At 37.4% G+C, this 24633-nt stretch overlaps 6 protein-coding genes and 1 long non-coding RNA gene across 9 annotated transcripts in view; 5 read left to right on the top strand and 2 right to left on the bottom strand.

The window, feature by feature from the left end:
- Positions 1-634: 634 nt before the first annotated feature.
- Positions 635-4183, top strand: LOC111477223. 2 transcript variants are annotated; one of them, XM_023121266.1, is made up of 4 exons: positions 647-711; positions 748-1272; positions 2171-2358; positions 2648-4183. In XM_023121266.1, exons 1-4 carry the CDS (start codon positions 669-671, stop codon positions 3140-3142), a joined length of 1251 nt encoding a protein of 416 aa, XP_022977034.1. In that variant the 5' UTR covers positions 647-668; the 3' UTR covers positions 3143-4183. The 2 variants fall into 2 exon arrangements, with proteins under 2 accessions (XP_022977033.1, XP_022977034.1); XM_023121265.1 differs by having other exon boundaries at positions 635-1272.
- An 805-nt stretch (positions 4184-4988) lies between these two features.
- Positions 4989-6970, top strand: LOC111477225 (protein PHLOEM PROTEIN 2-LIKE A10-like). Its single transcript, XM_023121268.1, has 2 exons — positions 4989-5371; positions 5504-6970. Exon 2 carries the CDS (start codon positions 5532-5534, stop codon positions 6798-6800), a length of 1269 nt encoding a protein of 422 aa, XP_022977036.1. The 5' UTR covers positions 4989-5371; positions 5504-5531; the 3' UTR covers positions 6801-6970.
- Positions 6971-7576: 606 nt separating this feature from the next.
- LOC111477268 lies at positions 7577-9496 on the top strand. The gene is made up of 3 exons (XM_023121333.1): positions 7577-7762; positions 8443-8505; positions 8877-9496. The coding sequence occupies exons 1-3, from the start codon at positions 7586-7588 to the stop codon at positions 9243-9245; spliced, it is 609 nt and encodes a 202-aa protein (XP_022977101.1). The 5' UTR covers positions 7577-7585; the 3' UTR covers positions 9246-9496.
- A 2301-nt stretch (positions 9497-11797) lies between these two features.
- LOC111477292 (basic leucine zipper 4-like) lies at positions 11798-12467 on the top strand. The gene has a single exon (XM_023121363.1). The coding sequence runs from the start codon at positions 11880-11882 to the stop codon at positions 12342-12344; it is 465 nt and encodes a 154-aa protein (XP_022977131.1). The 5' UTR covers positions 11798-11879; the 3' UTR covers positions 12345-12467.
- A 1956-nt stretch (positions 12468-14423) lies between these two features.
- On the bottom strand, positions 14424-14911 carry LOC111477313. Its single transcript, XR_002717250.1, has 2 exons — positions 14825-14911; positions 14424-14634 (listed from the first exon to the last, which is right to left on the bottom strand). It is a non-coding gene; the product is annotated as an uncharacterized LOC111477313 (long non-coding RNA).
- Positions 14791-16142, top strand: LOC111477240. The gene is made up of 2 exons (XM_023121290.1): positions 14791-15391; positions 15468-16142. Exons 1-2 carry the CDS (start codon positions 14897-14899, stop codon positions 16071-16073), a joined length of 1101 nt encoding a protein of 366 aa, XP_022977058.1. The 5' UTR covers positions 14791-14896; the 3' UTR covers positions 16074-16142.
- A 479-nt stretch (positions 16143-16621) lies between these two features.
- LOC111477178 (pre-mRNA-processing protein 40A-like) overlaps positions 16622-24633 on the bottom strand; it is a 10128-nt gene continuing 2116 nt past the window's right edge. The window contains exons 4-28 of one of the 2 annotated variants that reach the window (XM_023121196.1): positions 24413-24553; positions 23280-23326; positions 23107-23176; positions 22582-22634; positions 22372-22429; positions 21932-22287; positions 21739-21811; positions 21428-21526; positions 21211-21279; positions 21057-21134; positions 20824-20910; positions 20691-20725; positions 20481-20586; positions 20118-20198; positions 19941-20033; positions 19816-19869; positions 19613-19729; positions 19431-19529; positions 18721-18768; positions 18557-18646; positions 18064-18171; positions 17905-17969; positions 17705-17807; positions 17272-17571; positions 16622-17186 (exon numbers count right to left, since the gene is read on the bottom strand). In XM_023121196.1, the coding sequence (XP_022976964.1) occupies positions 17055-17186; positions 17272-17571; positions 17705-17807; positions 17905-17969; positions 18064-18171; positions 18557-18646; positions 18721-18768; positions 19431-19529; positions 19613-19729; positions 19816-19869; positions 19941-20033; positions 20118-20198; positions 20481-20586; positions 20691-20725; positions 20824-20910; positions 21057-21134; positions 21211-21279; positions 21428-21526; positions 21739-21811; positions 21932-22287; positions 22372-22429; positions 22582-22634; positions 23107-23176; positions 23280-23326; positions 24413-24553 (2562 nt within the window). In that variant the 3' untranslated portion in view covers positions 16622-17054. The remainder of the gene's footprint in view (positions 17187-17271; positions 17572-17704; positions 17808-17904; positions 17970-18063; positions 18172-18556; positions 18647-18720; positions 18769-19430; positions 19530-19612; positions 19730-19815; positions 19870-19940; positions 20034-20117; positions 20199-20480; positions 20587-20690; positions 20726-20823; positions 20911-21056; positions 21135-21210; positions 21280-21427; positions 21527-21738; positions 21812-21931; positions 22288-22371; positions 22430-22581; positions 22635-23106; positions 23177-23279; positions 23327-24412; positions 24554-24633) is intronic. The other variant, XM_023121197.1, reaches the window with a different exon arrangement.

Below are 24633 nucleotides of genomic sequence, written 5' to 3'. Positions count from 1 at the left end.
AATTGGATAGGCCTATTATAAAAAAAAAAAAAAAAAAAAAAAACATTGGGCCGAGAACAGTGAAGCAACGAAAATGTGAGCCGAAAGTTGTTTGGGCCGGAAAACAGTGAAAGCAAACGAAAATGTGGGCCAAAAGTTGTTTGGGCCGACTCAACAATCGGTCCAAATAGACTTAACAAGCTAAATAACAAAATTTAATTATGCATTTTAAAAAATAGAAAAAATGGAATATTTTAATATTAAAACACAACTAAAATACCCGAATGGTTTGAATTCTAAACTTAAATTTAAATTTTGAAAGAAAATAGGATTAATTAATTTAATTTCCAAATTAAATTAGTTTGAAAATGTAATTATATTTTCGTGTTTAGTTGCTTAATTTATCATTTAAAATTCTACCAACTTATACTAACACGCTGAATAAATTTACTATCACTCAATTTTAACCTTCACCAACAAAAAGAAGAAGAAGAAGAAGAATAAAAATAAAATATAATTTGGAAAATGTGCAAACGTAAAGAACAAATTAAAATAAGCTTAAAATATAATTTAACGAAAATATTCTTATAAATTAAAAGTAAATAAATAATAGGGCGACCGATAAATAGCGCCAAATTAAGAGACCAAGTCTCAAGCAGTCACTTTCTTCACCATTCCAATTGGATACAATGTCGTGGTTGGCTCGCTCCATTGCCAACACCCTTCGGCTTGATGACGAAGATGACGAAGATGACGAAGATGACGAAGATGACGAAGATGACGAACACAACGCTGTCGTTTCGCCCATTCACTCTGATCCTCCATCTCCTTCTCCGTTTACCATTCCACGCAACCAGATGGAGTCCCAATCCGAACTCGACGACGAAGCATTATCTCGCCGCGTCAGAGGGGACTTGACTGAATTCAAACAAACCCTAACCCGCCAATTTTGGGGCGTCGCCTCTTTCCTTGCTCTGCCGCCGCCTTCTCATCCCCGGCTGGATGGGGATCTCGCTGCCTCTTCCGATTGGAAGCCGTTCGAGGCGTTTAATCAGTCTGATCCGTCGATCTCCAAGGACGAAGTGGATCCGTCCGATCCGATTGAGGTCTTGAAGATGCGTTCGAACCATGAAGCGTATGCGAAATCCGGGGATTCACAGGGGGAATGCTACGAGGTGGATTGGGGAGATGTTGTTGGGATCACTGATGAAGTGCTGACGTTTGCTACGAACATTGCAATGCACCCTGAGACTTGGATTGATTTCCCAATTGACGAGGAGGAGGACGACGATGGTATGTTTGTTTCGGTAATTTTACTATCCAATTCATTAGAAGCTTGTTGATTGAACTCCCCACGAAGTAGATACAGTTATTTGGTCTTAATTTTATTCGTTTTCATCGGATATAGGACGAGGGTCATTGAATGGTGCGAATTCCACTAATAATCTTAGGTGCCATTGTTTTTGAATGAAATGTTAACTTGATGCTGGACTCGTTTATGAAATGATTTAGGAAATTCTTCTCCTCGAATGGAGACTTCAATGAAATGCGCCATTGTTTTTGATAGGAAGGATAAACCCGCTATTCAGTTCAATTACACTTGGTGAATGATTCGCGAGTCTAAGTGATTGCCTTGCTATGTAACGTGTCAGTTTGTCAAGTGTTGAGAATCTCCCTTGTGTAGTTTGAAGGCATGCATGAATCCTTTTCGTGATGTGGGACCCTTTTTTGAAAATGACATGTATGAAGTGAATTCACACATGTGAAGATAGCAAAGTGTTGTGCATTGAGGGAAAGACTTAGGTCTCTCCAAAACCTGGGCACTTGTTGGTTTTCCTTGATCTGTCAATATAATTAGCATATCATATGTTGCATTAGAGGCTTTATCAATTATGTTAATCATTTATAGTGCAAATACAGTGTTTTGGTCTTATACAATCAATTATAACCAAGTTTTTTGAACTTCAAGACTATACCTTACACTGAATTCAATCATAATTCCATCTCTTATGCTTGGATATGCAAGATAAATGAGAAAGAAATGTTATATGGTGATCCACTTATATGATTAAATGTGCTTATGTGGAAATTTTGGACTTTTTGTTGTTTAACTAAATGTTTGTATGATGTTTTTTCACATTGTTGAACCCTGTATATTTATGTCTTTAGACCCTTCTTTTTCTTGTTTTAGATTTTGAAATGTCTGATGCCCAAAAAGAGCATGCTTTCACTATTGAACGTCTTGCTCCTAGATTAGCTGCTCTCAGAATTGAGCTCTGTCCTTGCCATATGAGTGAGAGCTACTTTTGGAAGGTCTATTTTGTGCTCTTGCATTCAAGACTCAATAAGCAGGATGCGGAGGTTTTATCTACTCCACAGGTTGACTACTTTTTCTTTCCTTTGACTTTTAACATCGCAATGGAATTTCTCTAGTTAAACTATGTACTTTCTATATTGTTACATGGTTGGCATGGTGGTGCAAATTATTAATTTAGGATCCCATGTATAGTTAAACGTACAAAAATGATCTATATGCTATGGTACAGAAAAATTCATTTTATTCATATGACGTTCAAACATTGTATTTTACTGTTTTTATTGACTATTTCTGCTTCCTTTGATTGAAACGTCATGTTTGTGATAGAATAAGGATTCTTCAAACTTGTAGGTAGCAGAAGCAAGATCAATGTGGATGCAGGAATTACAAAAGCAGACCAAGCCAGAGTCTTACTGGTGTGGAAGAGACACTTTTGAGTTAAAAGACAGCTGTGATATGCTGCAGGAAGACGGTAGTCCCATGGCATTCCATGATAATCATTCTGGATTGAGGCAGCCGTGGTCATTTACGTCTGAGCCAAGCAATTATGAGACTGAGAAATATCAAATAGAGAGTTCTGGGACGCAATTCATCGATAAGTCTGTTATTGTTGAAAAACCTATAAGTAAGAACGAGGATAGAAACTCCACGATTGGGCCTTCTTCAAAATTCTTTGTTCAGAACTACGAGGATGAGTCAGACAACGACTGGCTAGAGGAAGACTCTGAGTTGGGTGGTTGTAATAAGACCATCCTCCCTCTTGAGAACGAAGAAGATATTTCTTTCAGTGATCTCGAGGATGATGATATGGTTCTGCCAGCTAAATTCAAGACTGCTTCCAAATAATAGGGAAGTTCAACAACAAAAGAACAAAAGAAAAAAGAAATCAAGGTGTTGGTTCAAATTGTGTATGCTTTGCTGATGAGTGTAAATGAATTACAAAGTCAGTCTGACAAGATTGTTGGTCTGCCGATACCGAGTCCATAAAGCCGTCTGAAATTGCCTTAGTGGGTTGGGTGACAAGATTGTGTGTAAATGATATGAATGATCATTCCAATTCGGAAGAGTGTATCTTGATACTGTGTTTGTGTTTGGTTTCTTGCTTGGGAGTTGTGTAAATTATGTATCAGTAAATAGACAAAAAGGGAAAACGGAATACCCTACGACGATTGCCCTCATCCTTTTGGTCTGTCAGGCGTTCCAAGATACCTAAAACTCTTCTTCTGTCAGGAATGGAGATTCATTGTAAGCTGTCTGACAGAAGAAACCGCTAAAAAACGCCAAAGGAGCCACCGAATTATGTAACTGAGGCAGTTGAGAAGGAGGGTTCCGTTGGATTTCTGTATTTGAATTTTAAAGTGAAAGAGGGCTTCGTTTTGAAAGAAGTTGCGTCTCTGTCTCGTCCATTACAGGTATCGGTATGTACAGAAGGACCGTGATGGGCCATTTTCTTATTCTTATTTCATTGCTGTACTCTTACCCTTCTCTACTCCATGAAGCTATTATGCTATATAGCTTTAGTTGTCGTACTCGCAGATATGGCTTCGTTACAATCCTGTTGCCGTGGGAATGCAAGTTGGTCCATTATTTTAGTACTTGAATATTAGCTAGTTTGTTTGAAATTGATATCAGGAATTGAACGGAAGCGTAGTGTCCACAATCACTCTGGATAAGATTTGTTCTGTTTTTGTAAGTGAGAAAGAAGACAAGCAGGATAAAGAATTGTAGGATGACAGAAACGGAAGACAGGGAGAGTGCAACAGAAACGGGAGTGGCTAAAAGGGTTCCTTTTTCCTTTCGTAAGGGAAATCATTGCCAACCACTCATATTTTCAGCATTTAACAAATGTCCAGAAGCTGTGGAGCAAATAAAATAACTCAAGAGTTTGTTTTTTTTCCAATTAATGTGAGATCTCACAATAATATTCGTTAGTGCTGGATGGTTACAAATGGTATTAGAGCTAGTCACCGGGTGGTGTGCTAAAGACACAAGCCCCCAAGGAGATGAATTGTGAGATTCAACATCGATTGGAGAGGGGAACGAAGCAGTGAGCTTGTGCTGTTACAAATGGTATCAGAGTCCGTCACTGGGAGGTGTGCTAAGGACGTTGGTCATTCCGAAATCTCTAGTAGACGCGTTTTAAAACCTTAAGGAAAAGTCCGAAAGGAAAACCTAGAGGATAATATTCGTGTAGGCAGTGAGTCTGGCAGTTACATATAAATAAAAATGTTTGGAGTTAGATTTCTAGGGTTAGGAAAATGTAACAAAACTCCATAAATTAATAATAAATTAAGATTACTTTGAATAAACTAGCCTATTTAATTGAGTATGAAAATACGGTTGGTTTGGTATTTAAATCATAAATGACATTAAATTTAACCAGAAATGGTAATAATGCTAATAATAATGGCATCAATTTAGAAATGTCTCATTTTAAATAAAAAAAAAAATCAATTTTTACGTTGAAAATTAAACATTTGTTGCAATTTTGTTTAAACCATTACTAAATTATTCTTCAACTGTACAAAAAACGACAGTTGAACGAGTCTAGTTTGCCTAACAAAATTCAATAAAAAAATATACTTATAATTCAATAAAATAGAAAATTTAGAATAAAAATAGATAAATTTTTTAGTTTTTTTTTTAAAATAAAAAGGATATTTTACTTCTAAATATTTCAGATCACGCGATTGAACTCCAATATTTTAGCATGATCCTAACGCACTTGTCATTCTGATTGGTCATTTCATTCTCACCTGCGATTTTGGTGTTTCCGTGTAAGAACGGTAAAACCGACTCGTAGATGAACTCGTCTTCCAATTCCTTCTGATCTTATTTTTCGTATCTTAAACTTTATATTTTGTGTAAGCAGATGGCATTCTAATCCTATCGCATCATCTTCGTAACAAGGATCCCAAACCCCAACGCTCATTTCAAGCCAATCACCTGTACTCACCTTCCTTCCATGTTTTGTTGCTATTCCCACTTGCCGCCAGTTGCATTTTCTCTGGAAATTTACGATTTCTTCTAGGTTTGACCCCTCAATCTTCATTGACTTCGCACAACCCCAAGCAGGTTTGTGATTCTGTTTTATTTATTGGATTTCTTCTGTTCCCATTCATCGAGAGGGAAAACTCAATTCGCCATTTTCGTTCTATTTCGAGCATTTCAATCTCAAATCTAGGTTTCGGTTTGATTTGGTTCTAGGGTTTTTTTTGAGTCTAGCTCTCGGGTCATGGATTCTGAACTGGTTAGAAGGGGGTTGGGATTCTCTCAGAGAAGAAAGAAATGGCTTATTCTATTGACTGTCATGGGGGTTTCTGGTTACGGTGCTTACAAGGTCTATCATTTGCCTTCTGTCGAGAGGAGGAGGAAGAAGTTGATGAAGCTCTTGGGCGCCATGATTTCCGTTGCTGAAATGGTTGCGGATTCTTCTGAAGCTATTGGAGTAGTTTCTAAGGACTTGAAGGAGTTTCTGAAATCTGATTCCGACCAGATTCCCAACAGCTTGAAGCAAATTTCCAAAATTGCAAAATCTGAGGAATTTTCGGAGTCTCTGGAAAAGATCACCGAGGCTTTTACGATTGGGATGATGAGAGGTTATAAATCTCTGTCAAAGAATGAACAAAATGCGGAGGCTGGTTTGGCGAATTCGAGCTTTACTTCTGATGTCGTTCAGAAGCTTTTCTCAACAGCTGGGACTGGTTTTGCGTCTGTTGTGGTTGGAAGTTTTGCAAAGAACTTGGTTATCGGATATTACTCGATCCCTGGATCAGTTGATGATGCAAGTCGAAATTCAAGTTCTTACAAATCTGGATCTGAATTTCCAGACGTGCCCAGATGGGTAACTGTGGCCTCCAATGAGAAAAGCAAAAATCTTATAGCGGATTGCATACAAGTTTTTGTTAGCACTGCAGTTGCTGTATATCTTGATAAAACAATGGATGTTAATGTGTACAATGATTTGTTTAGTGGATTGACCAATCCCACGCATCAGGACAAGGTGAAGGACATGCTTGTTTCTGTTTGTAATGGCGCTGTGGAAACTCTAGTAAAAACATCTCACCAGGTATTGACAAGCTCGCGATCGACTTCGAAATTGAGTCCGGTTTCATCCCGCAATGGACTGTCGAAGATAGGAGACAACCCCTTTTCTGAAGGAGCATATCCAAAGAAGATGGCTATGGCCAGCTCAAATGAGGATAGCCAAAATGGGTGGGTTGGCGCGGTTTCATCTACTTTGGCAGTTCCTAGAAATCGTAAGTTTGTGCTTGATTTAACTGGTAGGGTGACCTTTGAAACAACAAGATCTTTTGTGGAATTTTTGTTGTGGAAGCTCATGGATGGTCTGAAGAGAAGTCTTGATATAGTTCATGATGAAGTTGTGGGTAGGGGATTGCAAGTCATCAGATACTTCAGCGCTAAGTCTTCTGTCCTTGTTACAATTTGTTTAGCATTATATCTACATGTTTTTGGTGGCACCAGACTTCTGTTACCTGCATAATATAGAGCCGGATGAAGTTATAAAGCAAGCCACTTAGATTAGAAAGTATATACACCATTGTTGCACTTAGGGAAGGTTTTGTACTTTCTCCATATCATTCAAATTTTAATGACAATGATACTTCTTGAACAAATACATATATGAGAACTAAGCAATGAGTGTGCCTAGACCTTGTTGGAGGAATGGGAATCAAATCACTGAAAACGAATTACTTCCACCTTTTCTGTCGATAATTTATTTAGATTGTAAGGCTTTGAAGCTCATGTCTGTGATGGGGGCAGTTTGACCAAAAATTCAGTATTTCTTAGCTAGTTTGTATTACTGCAATTATATAAAGGCGTGTTAAGCTCTGATTCTCTGGTTTTTCTACAAGATGCTTTCCATTTGTTCTAATATGACTTGGAAACATAATGCAATTTCATCCATTGTTCAAAATACTCGATGGATCATAGCAAGTTCTCAATGATGCATGTTTCACTCTAGAATATAGGCAGCTTCATATGATTTTTATTTTTGGTTCTCATAAGAGGTACAAGTTTCTTTGTCTGTTGAGCTGTCCACAGAGATCTCTCCAATTATAGCTGTTCTATGAGAACATGCAAGTCCTTGCGAAAAGCTCATATTATTTTAGCATTCCTCACTAGAGGACAGATTTTGTTGTTCTTGGCATGTGGGCTACTCATCCTGTTTTAGCTTGTTCTTACGGAACTATTTTGCAGAGCCCTAGGCTATTTTTAACTGTTTTGCAGATCACAATGATTTTTTTTTTTTCTGAAACTAAATGGATGTTCTTCATAAGACTGCGCACACCATATTGGATGTCTCGTTTGCGATGGTTTGAGTTTTCGCCAGATTCTGATGCAGGGGGAGGGAAACTTCCTCAACATACTCTACACGGACAATGGATCAAGTTCTTTCCAATTGGCATTTCTTTTCCAGTAGGTTTGCTTATAGGTGAGAAGGTGGGTGTTAAACCCATGATGATGTGCATTTTTAGCATTTGGGTCTCATGATTACTATCATCCCATTCTTTTATCATTAATGTCCACTTTTGTTGTAACATTTGTTTATGCAAGTAGCTCTTTAGAATCATGCTTTCTAGTAATAGAGAGGCCCATGTATTATGATTTATGATTTCTTTTGCCCATCATGTAATATCCTAAGTCCACCACTAGCGAATATTGTCTTATTTTCCTTTCGAACTTCCCTTCAAAGTTTTTAAAACGTGTCTACTAGGAGAGGTTATAAGAAATATTTTGTTCCCCTCTCAAACTGACGTTGGATCTCACAATCTACTTCCCTTGGAGGCCCTATGTCCCCGCTGGCACACCGCCCGGTGTCTGGCTTTGATATCATTTGTAACAGCTCAAGCCCACTGCTAATAAAAATTGTCCTCTTTGGGCTTTTTCTTCCGGACTTCCCCTCAAAGTTTTTAAAACGCATCTATTAAGGAAAAATTATAAGGAATGCTTTGTTCCCCTCCCCAACGGATGTGGGATCTCACACATCACCTCTCAAGCCCTCGTTGTTCCTTTTCCTACTAACCTCAAATATATTGGAATGCCCCCATTGTCTTCACTTTTCATTATTAACAGAAAAACCATCCCCACTTTTCAAGCTAAATAAATATGTATTGTTTCAGATTCATTTTCCAGCTATAAGAGGCGGCAAATACATTGGTGCAGGCCCCATAGGACCATTGAGGGTATGGCATAATCTTACAAGCTTCTTTCGAATTTGCTTTTATTTTTGTTTTACTGCCTCTGATTTTGAATGTGCCTTTGTAATTGTATGAGCCCAAATCATGATTTGCCTTTGCACGTTTCGATAGCAACTTTTGTTTTTCTTTTTCTTCTATAAAGATCAATGTTTTGAGATTAATTTCCACTGTTCTTTCAACAAGATTTATACCACCAAATTTGTCGGCAATTTAACAGTGTCAAGGGCATGCTTCAAAATTCAACCCTTAATTATTAAAACAGGGTCGGTAGAAGATGCTTGTTTGGAACTTATAAGCTGCTATAGCTTGGAGCTTTCATAACTCTGTCTCTGTCTCTGTTTCTGATTCTGATTAAGCCACAGACAGCGCTTCAAATCTCATCTTTCATGGCTGCCATTACTTCCACCTGCAGTAGCTTCTTCTCCATCAGATCAAGTTCTATGGAGCCAAGAGTAAGAACTTCTTCCCCAAGCCATGCCTCTCCAGCATGTGGGAAGCTTGATGGTGTGGCAACTTGGCTCATCAATGGCTTTGTGACAGCTTTCTTTGGATCCTTGGAACGATGCTCTTGTATTCGTATTGCCACGGCTGAGGATGACGGCGATGAGGCAAACGACGCCCCCTTAATTCCAAACGACGGGAACCTTCAACAGGACGGCGCTGCTGCTGGTCGGAGGAGGACTGTGAAAGGCAAGAAGTGTCAGCCACTTGTAGATGCAATCTAATGAGCTGCTTCTTATCTTGTATAATCCAAATCAAAAAGCTCCTCCTTTTCTTGGGTAAGTGATATATAGGAGCTTCTGAATCTGAGAAATTTGCTGTTTTTTTTTGTAAGTTTTGTGGAGATGAAATCAACCCAAATTACTGCTTTAGAGTCTAAATTAAGAACTGGAATGTCTGAACTGCTTCAATTCATTCTCAATCTGCATTAATTACTATAATAACAACTCAAGTGCTCTTTTTCCACTTGGATTCACCAATGGATTCATATCTCAATTCATATGATCGAGCTTTTTTTTTCCTTTGATTTTTGAAAAAATTATTTTTCCAAATTTCGAAATATAAAAAGAAATTAATAAAGAAAAAGGGTGGAGGGCCTGGGGCCATAATTTTAAATAATGTTGTAAAAATGGGAGTGATAATGTTGTGCATTATTTAAATAAAGTAATGCCTTTTACTTTTATCGCCAACAACCACCGGGGAATCCAAAGAAAATACGAAGCAACATTAGAGATGATTAAATAGTAATAACAGTGGGCATAGTAAACTAATCAACCATTATAATTAATGTTAATAACTATTATTACGTTATTGTTAAATGGATTAAGAGATTTATTCATCTATTTATATGTTTCCCTTACGAATGCCTCAAGAACGGAAAATATGTCACTCAAAAGATTAAAGGGGACATGTTCCTTGCCTCGACTAATTTAGGTGTATCCTCTCCTTTATACTAGTAGGTCTTTCTTTAGTTTACCCGAACTATGTAGTATAACAATCTAAGTTCACCGCTAACCGATATTGTTCGTTTTAGCCCGTTACATATCGTCGTCAACCTCACAGTAGTCCGCTAAGAAGAGGTTTCCTCACCCTTATAAATAATATTTCGTTACCCTCTTCAACCGATGTGATATCTCACAATTCACACTTCTTGGGAGCCCATCGTTCTCGCTGGTACACCGCTGGGTGTTTATCGTCGTCAGTCTCATGGTTTTAAAGCACGTCTACTAGAGACAAGTTTTCATATTCTTATAAGGAATGCTTCATTTCTTCCTCCAACGGACGTGAGATCTCACCTATTACGTTCCATTTGGGCCTAAGCAAGTTTGCACTCAAGCCCAACAATGAAAGCCCATTACCCTTCCACCTCGGACATAACCCCTCCATTATCGTAGTACCACTAAGAAGCAAAAATCTCAAAACCAGGTCGTTTTTGTTTCAGAACACTGCTTCAAAGAAACCAAGAAACCCTATCCAAAAGAAATCCAGTGTTTTTGGTTTTTAGTTTGCAGCACATGAAGCCGACTGATAAAAGAAGGAAAAATTAAGCCAAAAGGCAATGGATTATGCCATTAAATATAGAAATAGCCTCACACTTTTTTTGCCCTCAAAGTTCAGCTAAAAACAAGAAAAAAAAACCACCTTTGCCGTCCATGCATGTTAGCCTCCACTCGTACAAATGCACTAAAATCAAATTTAACTTAAAAAACCGCCCAAGTTTCCGACATTTAACTGCGCTAAACTGTCATGGGAATATATTGGGGTTGCTTAGATTTCAATTTGCAAAGCTTTTTGAATAATAAAATGATGGTTCTTAAAAATTGAAGCTTTTGCATGTGAGTTTGAGGATGATGGGCACAATATTGGGCTTTGGTAAGCTTGTTGATGACCACCCTTTTCTTTTTTCTTCATTTCTGAAAAAGGGTTTTTGTCTAATCTGTCGTTTTTATCTGATTCTTCGTGGTTAAGCTAAGAGACCTCATCTTCTATCCTTCTGAGGAGAAACCCAGAAAAAAAAAGAAGAAAAATGGGAGACCCCACTACCAAATTTATCCCTTTTTCGACCAAAAAGATAAACAAATCGGGTGCTGATCTTCATCAATGCCGCTCTGCCATGCTTTTGACAAATGTGCGCTCGTTCTCTAAAGTTTACTGCTTTTTGATGGGTCCTATGGGCTACCGAAGAAGAAGGAAGAGATAATCTCCCACCTTGGTATCACTATTATAATCTTCCTTTAATTCTCTCCACCCATCAACTTTTAGTATTAACTTTACACCCGCCATACCAGCCACCTCCTAGATTCTACTCCCACTTTTTACCTCTAACTATATCCTACCAACATTTCAACCTATTTCATAACTGTTCAACCCCACTTTTGTAGATTTTGACTTTCTTTTCTAAATTTCTTCCCATAATTTTTGAATGCGAATATTTAGTTCACCTTCCTAACTTACGTGAGATCTCAAAATCTACCCTATTTAAGGTTCAACGTCTTCGCTGACACTTATTTTTTTCTCTAATCAATGTGGGACCCTCATTCCACCCCCTTCTAGATCCAGCGTCCTTACTGGCACACCACCTAGTGCCTCCCCTTCGGGCCTCAGCTTCCTCACTGTAACATCGTCCAGTGTCGAGCTCTAATACCATTTGGAACAACCGAAGTGCACAACTAGTAGATTAGTATCTCAAATTTTATCCATGTAGAAAGTGAAAATGGCCATTTTCGCCCTGTGAGGGGCCAAGGTGTCCCCTCCCACTCCTCTTTAAATACCCATTTTCTCCTCTTCCTTCCTTCCCTTTTCCCTTTCTCTCTCATCCATAGCCTTCCTCTTTGAGCTACAACTCATTCTCTTTCCCAATGTTCTATTCTGAAGAAGAAGCTGTCCGGTTTCGTAGGCCCGTTCAGGAATCTGGGTTCACACCGGCCGAAATCCAGGAGCTTTGGTCTCTGCTCGAAGATCCAGCCAGATCAAACTCCGGTTCGCAAGACTCGAGCCGAGCGGTCTCTTTGATTGACGACGAGAGGAGACGAAGGAGAAGGATATCGAACCGAGAGTCAGCGAGGCGGTTGAGGTTGCGGAAGAAGAGGCATTTGGAGAATCTAGGGGTTCAAACGGACCGGCTGAAGGTGAAGAACCAGGAGCTGAAAAGCCAGCTGAACTTAGTGTTGAACCGTTATTGTATGGTACGAAGACAAAATGAGAGGTTGTGGTCGGAATTTGTGGCACTTCATGCTCGGCTGTCGGACCTTTACCGGATTTCTGTTCCCATGCAGGAGAAGGAGAATTCATGCATGCAAATATCTTTCAACTATTACTCTTAACAAAAATTGAGGAAATTTCTTCATGAGAATGAAATAATAAATGTCACTTAGGATATTTATATTTTTATTAGTCTTTGATGGGTATTTCAAATTCTAATGTGACATGGAAATGTAATATATATTATTCACCTTATTAATCTAAATTAGTTTCTCTCTTCTTTTTTAATTCAAAATTAGATGTGTGTGGAAATTATAAAAAAAAAATAATAATAATTAACACAAGTTAATTAGATCATATTAATTAATTTCAACCATTTATCGCTTGATGGGCATATTATAGCCATATTAAATAGGTAGAGTATTTTTATTTTTATTTTATAGCTTGATGGGCATGTTCTAACTTATCAAAATTTAAATATTGGATGATTTATACTTGTAAAGTAACGTTATGATAAGAGATTCAAATGAGCACAAAAAAGAAAAAAAAATAGAAAATTCAACATTTCAACGGTTCCAGAAATAATAAACACGTGACAGATTGTAAACTATGTTAGTAAACCAAAATGAATATGATATGATAATTTACTACGACAAAGAAAATGAGCAATTAATATGATATCAAGAGTGATTCAGATACTATGGTTTTCTTATTATTTCCATTCCAAATCCTTTAATAATTCTTATATGAAACTAAATTATCAACTTTTTTTTGCAATTATAGTAAATATTGTATATTAACATTCCAATTTTTGACATCATATATCAATACCAAACTGTTGTTAGAGTGAGCAGACAAGATAAATGTGTTGTCGAAGACTTATCCAATCCAAGTGCAAGGTATATTCCTAAATGACAGCCAAATACATGGGAGAACATGAAAGTTAGAGACATGGAAAATGATCGAAATCAAAGAATGAGAAACCAAAAAAGAAAAAAAGAAGGCAAAGATTTGATTTTCCACCAACAATAAAATAAAGAAGAAAAGAAAAAGTTGACAAGAAAGTCTCTCTGCCTGTAATAGTAAATAAAAACACACAAGCGTTGCATCGACGAAATAACCTCAGGAATGCCGAGTGAGGTTGTTTTGTTGGGATAAAAAGGTATATGAGGCTTGGTTTTTGGTCGTGTCTGCTGTTTTTTATGTATATATTAATCAAAGAGTGGAAAAAAGCATGGGATTTTATGAGGAAGAAGAAGAGAGAAAGAAAAACCAAGCAGATAAAAAAGGTTTCAAAAGTTCATAGATTTTCTTTTGACTGAGAAAGCTATGGTCTCTTTGGATCGTGCAATATTAACAAAGCATATAAAGTGAAAGCTAAAGTTTGTCTCTCTTTGATTTGTGCTCCTACTTTGCAACAAGTTATCAACTCGTGAGAAGATGAACACAATGCGTGGGGGTTCGTTTTGCCAAATTAAAATATTTTTTTATTTTTTTGGATATGCAATCTTTTAAAATATGGTTGGATATGACCCACGATCCAAATGTACCGAAACAAATATTAGTTTAAGACCTAACTTAGCTCAACAATACTTCGATCTAAACACGGTTGAACATAGCTCCACCGCTTCGTCTCCATACCTCAACCATGTAGATTTGTGACCAACTTCTTGTATTAACGACATTAAACTTAAAATCTATAAATAATATCCGGATTAAAGTTCTATGTATAAAAATTAGGAGTTTTCATGTGGACCTTTAGTTGCAAGAGAACTCTATTTTGTAATATAGATTAGCTGAAAAGATTTTTTTTTTACGTGGGACAAGTATGACCCTAGGTCAATAAAGATCCGGAGTTTTCATGATCTCAATTTGTGTCTAAAGATCAAAAGTTTTCATGTGAGACAAGCATGACCGGAACATCCAACTATTAGACAACACGCCTTGAACAAGCATGATCATGACTCTAGATTAGTAAAGGAGAAGTACATGAATGGGGCAACGCCCATGGGTTATCTTGAAAACTGGGAATATGGACGAGTTTCCTCGGATTTTCATGTCGATGGATTCCTTACCTGAACCAATTTCATGGCAGGATTGAAGATTTGACATCTCTTCCATTCCCCCAACAGCTTTACTTCTGAAAGAAATCTCATATTCATCCATGCATGCAGAAAAGTGAAAGCAGGCTAATAAAATGATGGGCATGATAGAACTTATAATAAGAAGTAACTTCCATTGAACCAATTGCTTTTGGAATACAGTTCTTGAAACACAGCATAAACAAGTCCTCTGTAGCCTTTCTTTCACAACCACTAAAACTATACTTTTTTAAAAAAAAAAAAAGAAAATATCAGTTAATCATTGACCAAATGGAGCTGAGGCAGCTGCATTGCTGTAATGAGGTCCTCCCTATATCTCAGTTTGCACGTACAATGAAAGGTGTAAACATTGAGAAGGCCGCAGGCAAAGACAAACAATGATTAGACACAAAAACTTATAAGAGAACAAACAAAATCCATACAAAAAAACAGCTAAGGCATAATCTTAATCTTTCATGGTGGCACCAATTCTTAGCAGTTCATTGACATTTTTTACCTACCAATAAGCTTTGTTCTGTTCTATCCATCATTTGTTAATCTGCACCACATAATTGCCTTTGCTTATTGTTTATATGTTCTTGTTCCACTCTCCATTTGTATTTCAACCTCACTTTTTCATAGAATCCATGACACCAAGATCACCATTGAGACAACTTCTGCAAGAACAACAAGAACCTTTCGAGTTGGAGGATTACCTTTTTGAGAGAGAGTACTACTCGAGAAAGAGCTCGAGTCGGGGAAGTGGCTTTGCCTGCAGCGGTGGAAAATTAGACGGTGTTATGAAGTTTGGAAAGGGACTTGTTGAGATTAATAAGATGCTGAGGAATTCGTGTAAGAAGCTTCTCTCCATTCATAGGAAGCAGCAGCAAACTAAGGATTTGGGGGAAAATGGTTGGTTTTTTAGTGTCAGCTGCAAGAGAGTGGCAGAATCAGACAACTTTTTGTCTCCCTGCAGCTTTCAAAAGACGCTCAGCTCAGATAATGAACAACCATCTCCTTATCCTGCTAATTCATCAAGTTCAGACACTTCCGGAGCTCTAGAACCCTGCAACTTACAAGTACTGAAGGTACTATCATTCTCTGTCAGTTTCAGTCCAAATCTATTTACAACTTACAAGTACTGAATGATCTGAACTTGTTTAGGACATGAAAACAGGGAAGACGAGTCTAATTCGAGCGAGACCAAACAATGGCATTCCTCTACAGAAGCAAGTTTCAGAAGACTCAATTCTGTCAGCCACGCTCTTGCAGTTGCTTCTTTGCTCCGCAGCAACGGAGAAAACGAGTGGCACAGAGACTGCAGAGCTGCAAGAACTTGTAACGTCCAGCCCTGCAGCTCAGCTCATGATACCCAAAAGGGTAATACATCAAACAAAGCAGCTTCTTTTTGACTGTGTGAGTGAAGTGGTAGCGACCCATTCTAAGAAAGGCAGTCGGAAAGCCCGGAGGCTCATCTGTGCGAGGGAAGCCAATAGAAAAGAAGCAAACTTATCGAATTTAGTCTGCTCAGATTACTTGTTCTCAGCAGCAGAATGGAGGGATTTCAAGCCGCAGAAGCAGCTTATAGGGACAGAGATTGGAGAATTCATTGTCCAAGAGATCATTAAAGAGGCTGTTACTGAACTAATTGATAATCTATGGCCATCAACCCTCTGGCTCAACTATACCAAGATTCCAACACATAGATTTGCCAGATTCAACAGGCCAAAAAAAGGCATTCTTGATCAAACTCTAGACGATAACCAGTAGTCGTGTAAGACAATATTTATTATCAACCAAAATAATGATTTATTGATTATGAAGAAGTTAAAGATCTACGTACACGACACATTAGAACATTAGACACACACATGTATTAAACAATCTATTCATATCCTAGAAGTTTCACTCAACCACCTTGGGGCAGAAATTTACACTTAAGAAAGAAAGAAGATTTCAATCAATGGCCAATCTTAAATGAATTTGGATCTCTCACATCATTTCATGAACCCATAAAAGACTCAACTTTTCTTTAACGAGCTCGCAAATATCTCTTAAATACTACAAAACCACCCATTCAGATATATCTCATTTCAAAAGGAAGGCTCATCGCACGACCTGAGATGTCATTTCAAAGGGATTGTCGGCATAAAGTGATTCCCTCCGTTGTCCATTTCAGGTGCAGTGATCAATCAACCAATTCATTTGTCTTTCACCCTTTGCTTTTAGAAAGACCAGACAGGCACAAAAGGTTAAAAGTTACAGACAAAAAAGTTGAAATTCTGATAAATAAAAATAATACTAATCACCACGATGTACTGTTAACTCTTCCTATTGTTTTCATTCTGGTTCCGATTTATGCTGTAAAATCAGAGCTTTTAAGATAATCTCAATAATCAAACTTCTGTCAGTAAAAAGAACCGCAAATAAGCAGCAGCAGCAGAAGCGTATGGACGGAATTACAAAAGGATGTTGAGGGTAGTCGCGACTGCAAAATAATTCAAACGGCTTCCAATCAAATGGGCTGGTTCACATACGCCACTAACTCCTATAAGGAACACTACAGAAGTATATATCCACTAACAGATAATTGAAGAATGATGTACTGCCTCACCCTTCATCTCCTCGTCAAAAGAATCCTTTCCAGACGTTTGCTATCTCACTGGCTCTTAGAATCACATTGATAATGCTGGTGGAACGGCTGGCCCCTCCAAAATGTAGGAGCGAAATCCCGGTACCGAGAGCAAACATCTATTGAATTTCCCCATCCTCGCCAAGCTCCCCATCTTCTAGTTCGTCGTGGTTTCTACGGGAACCATCTCGATGATCTCTCTTGTGCCTTCTGTGCCTACTCTCACTGTCTGATTCAGGTGAATATGCGTGCTGCCAAGAAACATAGATAGAGATTTAATTTCTGTTCTCATTAAAGAAAACAAAGTCACAAGCATCTAAGAGGACATTCACGTGCCTTCCTTGATTTCTTTCGGTCACTACCGTGTTTGCGGGACTTCTTAGACTCCTCTCTCTCATCTTTATCAGAACCACCATCATCAGTGGCACTATGATGTCGCTTACGATGCTTCCTATCTTTGTCCTTCTCCCTTTTCTTGTCTTCTCTGTAGACATGAGTTTCGCTTGCATCCACATTTTCACTATCTGTTTCATCCTTCTTAACCCGGCCCTTATCCTTTTCACGTTCTCTTTCCTTCTCCTTTCGCTCTTTCTCCTTCCGCTTCTCTTTTTCCTCACGTTCTTTTTCCTTCTTAGCCTGCGAAAATAGAAGTTCTATCTCAGGAGGAGAAAATTTTTCGAACAGCTGATTATTACACTAAAAATCCTTTACCCAACGACTCAAAAGTAGGATCTTCAAGCTAATCAAACATAAGAAAAATATATCACACCTTCTCCTCCTCACGCTTGCGTTCCTTTTCTTTTGCCTTTTCTTGTAAATGAATGATGTATTCCTCAAAAACTTCCTTCGCAAAGCTCTCTTCCCCAATTGATCTAAGCGACGATATAAGAAAAGGAAAGCAAAAAAGAGCAGAAAATTGAGTGCCCAATAACTGCATTAAAGTAAGTAATAGAAATCTTAAAGAACTACCTATATTCTTCACTCTCTTCAAAAAGATGTTTGCTATCCTCCCAGTTGGAAGAATTCGTAATCTCCTGTATCATAAATACAACCATTGAAGGTCAACTTTCTGGGAGAGAAAACAGCCAACCAAAAACGGACTCACATGTCATTAGCATTCTTAAATACCTTGAATGTATGGAGAAGTCCTGAGAAGTCATCAGCCAGACGTTGACGCCTTTTGGCTTCTTTCTCCTCCTTTTCTTTGGTTCTTTCTAGTAAGTCCTCATATACAAGCTTCATCACAGTAGGGAGAGTATTATTAATATCTCAAAATACGTATCATATTCATTGATTTGGATTGTCAATAACAATCCAAAGGATGCAAAGTTAAAGATACAGACAAGGCAATGAAGTTTTTCACATAAAGGAGGATTCATGAGCCTAAACAACAGGAATTTGGGAGTAAGTACTCAAGATACACAACAATTATCTTTAACTTAAGAGTCTGACCACCATACGACCAAAATGAAAATTTTGTTTCAGGAAAATAGAAAAATGGAACTATCCTAAGAAAAAAAAACATATGGTACATGACACTAGTACTACAGGTCGAGTTAAGCATGTTGTAAAATCAATAATTATAGAAGAATTTTTACTTGAGAGAAGGGTGGAGTGGTACCTTAAAATTTATATCTGAAACTGCAAGAGAACCACCCTCTTCAATGGCAGCCTTAAAGTCATCAAACGTCCACGATGAAGTGATGGTAATCTGAAAAGCAGTCCGTTAAAATCAAAAATGGATTCAGCAGCAGCCACTGCTAATAAAGTTTATAATCCTACTACCTTCTCTGCCTTCATCACATCTTTTATCTGAGCTTTTTCTTCATGATACTGGAAATGTAGAGAAAGAAGAGTGGTAAATGTGAGCTTGACAGTGAAATTTCAAAAGCACCTTTGATTCAACAATAATAGAATGCAGACAATTTAACTGATAACATAAAGTTCTGACATAAATTACGGAATAAAATGAAAGAATCCATCAATTCAGTTTGAAACTATTTTTTGGGGGTAACAAGAATGCAGGCTTTTCAGGCAAAACATGTAGGATTCAAGCTGATGAACAGAGGGAAATTCACCGAGCAGCAAAATTTGTAAGTGCAATAACTCCTGTCATTAGCTAAGTTTAACCAAGAACAGTTAGACTACACACTACAGCTTTAGTGAAGTTTGTGGTCTCATGTTATACTCGATCATCAAAAGAATTTCTACTAGGGGAAAGACCTTAGGACAAAAGACATGCTAAATTAAATACCTTTATTCACGATGCATTTCTTGGGGAGGGGAGGAGAAAAAACATAAGGCATATTATCTTAAATTGATTCCTAGCAGATATAAAAGAATCACAAATCGGATGGAATGCTTTACCAATGTGAAAAATCGCCTATAGGCGCAGAGCTATTAGAGTTTAAAATCACCATTGCCAAATATCTTTGATAATAAAGCAAACCATTAAACTCAACAAAGTTTAAAACGACGTATAGTAAGATTATAACCTTATTCTCTAATTCCTCCAGAACATCCTCAAACAAGTCCTTTGGTGTTGAGCCAGATATATTAGAAGCAACGGCTTGATACTGAGGCAACTCCTTGACCTAGCAAAAAGGCAATCAAGGATGTGCAGAAACATTCCTAGTCTGAATTTCAATGTTCTACAACAGATTAAAAAGTTCTATACCTTCAAACAGTAATCACGCCAGAAAGTCTTAGCTGTAAGAATACCAGCAGTAATTTGTTCATCCAAGAGTTTGCGAAATTCGTCACGGTTTTTTCTTTCAATTCGTCTCACACGTTCCTTCAAGTGGTTAAACATGAATGTGAGTGTCCTACGTACTTAACATAACAGGATCAACTATCATATGATTAATTGTAGGGTAATACCTTTTGTATCTTTTTCTGCTCCTCTTCCTCCTTTTCCAAGTCACGTATATAGTCCTGTCCCAACAAAATACAGCATAAAATTTATTGTACACAAGCAGCAAATCAAATAAAAATGAAAGACATACCTGGAAAATAAGCAAGCGATCAAGTTTCTCAAGACGTGAGCATCTTTCATCGTCTTCCAATCGATCTTGTACTTTCCGCCACTGGCTGTTCACCTAAACCGCAGAAGACAGGTTGGGAGAATAAGCCAGAATACGGATTAAGTAAATTTATATATCCCAAATTCTTGAGAAAAATACCTTTATATAATCACATGACTCAAGGAAGTTCCTATATTCAGCAATATTTTTCTTGTGCTCCTCTGCAGCCCTTTCTTTTTCCTGAATTTAAGAGAGAGAGAGAGAGAGATAGTGTGTGAATGTTCCCTTATCTGGAAAAAGGTATTTTCATAGAATCCTATGTAAAAGAGGTTACAGTATCTTAGTCACTTTTAGTTCTTCAAGCAGTTAATACAATTTCAACTTTTTTATGAAAAGAAAAATTCTTAGTCACTTTTAGTTCCCCTACACTGCCACCAACTCAGATACACAACTGACTACAAAAGGGAAATTTCTCATTGAACAGTACTAATGCACATGCATGAATAAATAAATGATTCCTACCTTCCTCTCAAGTTCCACTATGTAGCTTTCAAAAAGATCCTCCCGGTCTCTAGAACGTTCAACAGCTTTGAACCGTTCATCATTCTCAAACATACTAACAGCTTTGCTGTCCCACAAAAAAATTGAAAAGGAAAAAATGTAAGGCTGAAAGGACTTTACAAAGTAGTAAGATAAATAATGATAACAAAAAATAATAACTAAGCAACAAACCTCCATCTGGTAGATGATGCGAGTTCCTTGGACTCCTGAATGAAAAATGAGTATGAAAACGAAGATCAGGATCTCTAATAACATCAAATAAGAAGAAAGAACATGACAGGAGAAATTGCCTACAAAAACTTACTTCCAACATCTTGGTGAACTCCTCACGAGCTTTTTTCTGTTTTATGCGTCTTTCCTCCGCATCCAATTTTTTCCTGTGTCCTAAATACTAAAAACATAAAATTCATCAAAAGAATCATAAATTTTGATCTGCCTTTGTTGCAAAGAAAAAATGTTAGGGAAAGGGTGAAACAGTGTACTATTTCATCCCAATCATTTCAATAAGACTTCATTATAGTCCAATCATATCAATACCTCATGGAATGCTTGCTTCCGTTCACCAAGAGTTTTCAAGGCACCATATCTTTTGTCATTAATTATTTCTCGCATAGCCTGATCAGATTGAATTAGCATGCAATAGGATGAAAATTGAAAAATGTAGCATGAAAAATGTCTAAACCAAACAAACCTGCTCCCACGTCCAATCAGATTTTACGTTGACAGATTCCAGAAGCGCTTTGAATGCGTTCTTCGCCTCCTGATGTTTATAATATATTTTTAAGAAGAGACAATAAATGCAATAATTATGAAAACAAATGCACAAGAAAATATATTCACAATATACCCATGAGGCACACAATTTTTTTTCTCTAAAAGCATGTGAGAACATGTTTTCCAGAAAGTACCAGTTTGTTGGCAAATACTAAAGGTTCATCATCAGCAGATTTTTCCTCTAAAACGGTCTCGTTAACTTTTCCTGCAACTGCCATTCCCTTCCTTGCTTCCTGTCATGACTCCAAAATCATATTGAAAGCCAATGAGCCAAATTTTGGAAGACAACAATAGTTTGGCAGATGAACTAACCAAATTAACCTAGTTTATTTATTCAAATTAAGAAGTAGAAAGATCTTGTTTTAGAATAAAGTTTCAGAAAAGTAGATAAATCAATATCATTTATGAGGCAAGAAGTATCATGTTGTAATCTTCCAGAAATTACCTCGATGTCTTCTGTAGAAGTTCCGTCAACAGAATTTTTGACATCATGAGATGCAAGACTTTCAAAAGGAGTCCTATTTTCAAAACAACAAAGAAATCAATGAGCAGAACTAAATTGGAATGATACACGCGCTTGAGGCTGCTATCCAAGGAAGTCTGGATGTGGAAACTATATCAGCAAGACTAGTGCATACACTGACGAAGCATTGGCATGGAGCACAGCAGGAGGACCGGTACCTCCAGAAGCAGCGACAGATTGAGAAGAAACTGTTCCTGGCACACTAGTTGTTAAAGCAATGGGAGTGCCAGTATTGGTCAATGACCCAGAAGCCACCACTGAAGGAGAATTGGATACGGAAACAAAAGGAGTGACTGGAACAGGACTCGATGCAACCCCAGAGACCGTTGGAGAAATGCTGGAGTTAACAGATGAAATTGCTGGTGTTTCAGTATGGGAGAGACCAACAGCAGGTGTAGGTTGAGGTGTTGTAGCAGCTATATCTGTTTGTGTTCCTTGGGCAGCTTCTTTCTGAGCCTGCTCACGAGCCAACTGCAAGCAAATCTACAAAGTTAGATTGGAAGCCAAGAATCCTTTTGAAAGAAAGATATGGGAGTTGTAACCCATGATTTCAACCTTCAGTTCTTCTGGAATGGTCCACTTTGATTCTTTCGTCACCTTATTGTAATAGTACCTATTCCAACTCATGGCAAACAATTAGAGCACATGCTTAATCATGAAGATCAAAAAATGTATCACACTGAAAAAACTTGAAATATGTGAATGTAACCATGCTAATGAAAAATTGGAAATATAGGAGCTGATGACAGATACGAAACTACGCACTTTCTTCCATCTGGAGCAGTAAATTCCTTCCACACAGTTGATGCATCAGCCCTCTGTAACAATTATTTGAATCAGAAACACAGAAATATTTTCCTAGGAAAAGAAATTTGAGATAGTTGCTCGACTACGAAAATATAAAGAGTTTTAAAGATATAACACCAAATATAGAATACAAAAGAGGACAATAAAAAAACAATAGTTAAATAAAATATATGATAAAGAGAACTATATAACTTAGTAAGAGAATGTATATACAGAAAATGGACCTAAAGACATAAACCAATAACTGACATGAACGCATACCTAGAAAGATCATACATGGTCCCTGAATTAATAGAATACCCAAAGAATATTATTCCAGAGACCCACTATATATCCCAGCCCCAAGATATTGAATATGAATGAAAATAAAATCTTAGATCAGCATATCTATGACCATGAATTTGTTCGGGAAAGTGTTTTCTTCAAAGAAGCATCATAATATTACAGGTAAACATAACAGATGTAAAAAAAAATGACATTTACCTCAAGTGGTGTCATAAGTTCCAATGGCTTCTCCCAACTGGACTGTTTGGTTTTTTTGTTGTAATAATACCTGGAAAAATAATAGTTCAGCAAGTGAAATCAAGTTGACATATATTTAAACTTGGATTTTAAGAAATCTAAAGCTACAAGGACGGTGATAAATGCAAAATTACCTTCTTCCATCAGCTGATGAATGCTCTTGCCAATCAGATGAAGACTGCTGATTGAGGACATGTGCATTAGCAACCCAATGTTAGAAATGACATGAAGGAAAACCCATCAGAATACAGAAATCAGCATCTTAATAGTACTGAGGAGCTAACATCAGAAATCTGTCTTAATGTTTCAAAGGAAAATACTGTATAATTCATTTATAATAAAAAAACAGACCTTTCCCCCAATGTGGACGTTACATACAGAAGAGTGTGTCAGCCTTACAGGCTTATACAAAGGTTCTCAGTTTGAACTAATTATGGACCGAGGGTAATTTCAAGAAGAGTTTACGGGGAACGCCAAGAATAATATTGAAATGTAACCAAAACACTACATCAAACTCTTCCCTTTTTGTATCATAGATCTCAATTAATTGCCTTTATGGTACTAATACAAAGAATTTCAGCCCTACTTTTAACCAATGACTGAAAAGTAACTAAAGTTGTCGAAAAGAATAATAAATGAGGATTTTCAGATCTATATATATCTTAACAAAAACCTACCACTACTGAAAAATTCTTTTGTTTCATTCAAGTATACGTAATATAGGAGAGTGAAAAAATAAATGAAACAACACTCCACCACACCATGTAACTGCCCAAATCTACTATTGGTCCCATTTCCCCATAACATCTGATACTATTTGGAAAGCAATGCAGCTTTGAGAGAAAAACTTCCAGGAATTTCCATGGTGTCTCCATAAGCCAAAAATCACATACATTGTTGTAAACCATATTTAGCACCAATTAATATGGCCAAAATACATCTCCCACCCTCCCACTTCTCCGCCCATGTAGTCCCCACATCCATGGGCTAGTTTAAGGACAGTTTTTCCACAAATGGTCATACTCCAAACTTCTCCCAACTTATCAAATACATCCCTACATCCATGCTTTCCTAAGACCATTTATCAAGACCTTGATAAATAAAACCATATTTGCAATATGCTAAAAGAAGAGAAATGGCAATTACAAACTACAATGAAAAGAAAATAAACAATAGATTGAAGTCCACCTCCTGCAGATCTATAGCACCCCCCTTCAATCAATGAAGATAGAAACAGACAAAAGTAAACAGGGTGAGCAGAACATACAGGGTTTACGGCAGAAACTGAAGAGTTCTGATTAGCTTGCTCGATCGGTGAGACAGTGTTTGTAGTTTGGCTTACAGAAGACAGCCAAGGTTGGCTATTACCAACTCCAACGGGTGCATGCATTTGTGACATTGACTGGAACTGAGAAATGACACCAACATCATTATGTCCATCAAATGTGGACAGCGAATATACTAGAATTTTTTTTTTTTTTTTTTTTT

Source organism: Cucurbita maxima, unplaced genomic scaffold (assembly GCF_002738345.1).
Source record: "Cucurbita maxima cultivar Rimu unplaced genomic scaffold, Cmax_1.0 Cma_Scf00003, whole genome shotgun sequence".
NCBI classification, from domain to species: Eukaryota; Viridiplantae; Streptophyta; class Magnoliopsida; order Cucurbitales; family Cucurbitaceae; genus Cucurbita; species Cucurbita maxima.
The sequence above is the reverse complement of the archived record's forward strand: the minus strand, read 5'-3'. Positions and strand labels throughout refer to the sequence as shown.

What these genes read in the sequence shown, in the direction of transcription:
- LOC111477223 (XM_023121265.1), top strand. Translation starts at nt 669, where the DNA reads ATGTCGTGGTTGGCTCGCTCCATTGCCAACACCCTTCGGCTTGATGAC. An exon ending in CGAGGAGGAGGACGACGATG is followed by an intron (nt 1,273 to 2,170) that starts GTATGTTTGTTT and finishes TTCTTGTTTTAG; the next exon opens with ATTTTGAAATGTCTGATGCC. An exon ending in AGGTTTTATCTACTCCACAG is followed by an intron (nt 2,359 to 2,647) that starts GTTGACTACTTT and finishes TCAAACTTGTAG; the next exon opens with GTAGCAGAAGCAAGATCAAT.
- LOC111477268 (XM_023121333.1), top strand. Translation starts at nt 7,586, where the DNA reads ATGTTCTTCATAAGACTGCGCACACCATATTGGATGTCTCGTTTGCGA. An exon ending in GTTTGCTTATAGGTGAGAAG is followed by an intron (nt 7,763 to 8,442) that starts GTGGGTGTTAAA and finishes GTATTGTTTCAG; the next exon opens with ATTCATTTTCCAGCTATAAG. An exon ending in GCCCCATAGGACCATTGAGG is followed by an intron (nt 8,506 to 8,876) that starts GTATGGCATAAT and finishes ATTCTGATTAAG; the next exon opens with CCACAGACAGCGCTTCAAAT.
- LOC111477225 (XM_023121268.1), top strand. Translation starts at nt 5,532, where the DNA reads ATGGATTCTGAACTGGTTAGAAGGGGGTTGGGATTCTCTCAGAGAAGA.
- LOC111477292 (XM_023121363.1), top strand. Translation starts at nt 11,880, where the DNA reads ATGTTCTATTCTGAAGAAGAAGCTGTCCGGTTTCGTAGGCCCGTTCAG.
- LOC111477240 (XM_023121290.1), top strand. Translation starts at nt 14,897, where the DNA reads ATGTTCTTGTTCCACTCTCCATTTGTATTTCAACCTCACTTTTTCATA. An exon ending in GCAACTTACAAGTACTGAAG is followed by an intron (nt 15,392 to 15,467) that starts GTACTATCATTC and finishes GAACTTGTTTAG; the next exon opens with GACATGAAAACAGGGAAGAC.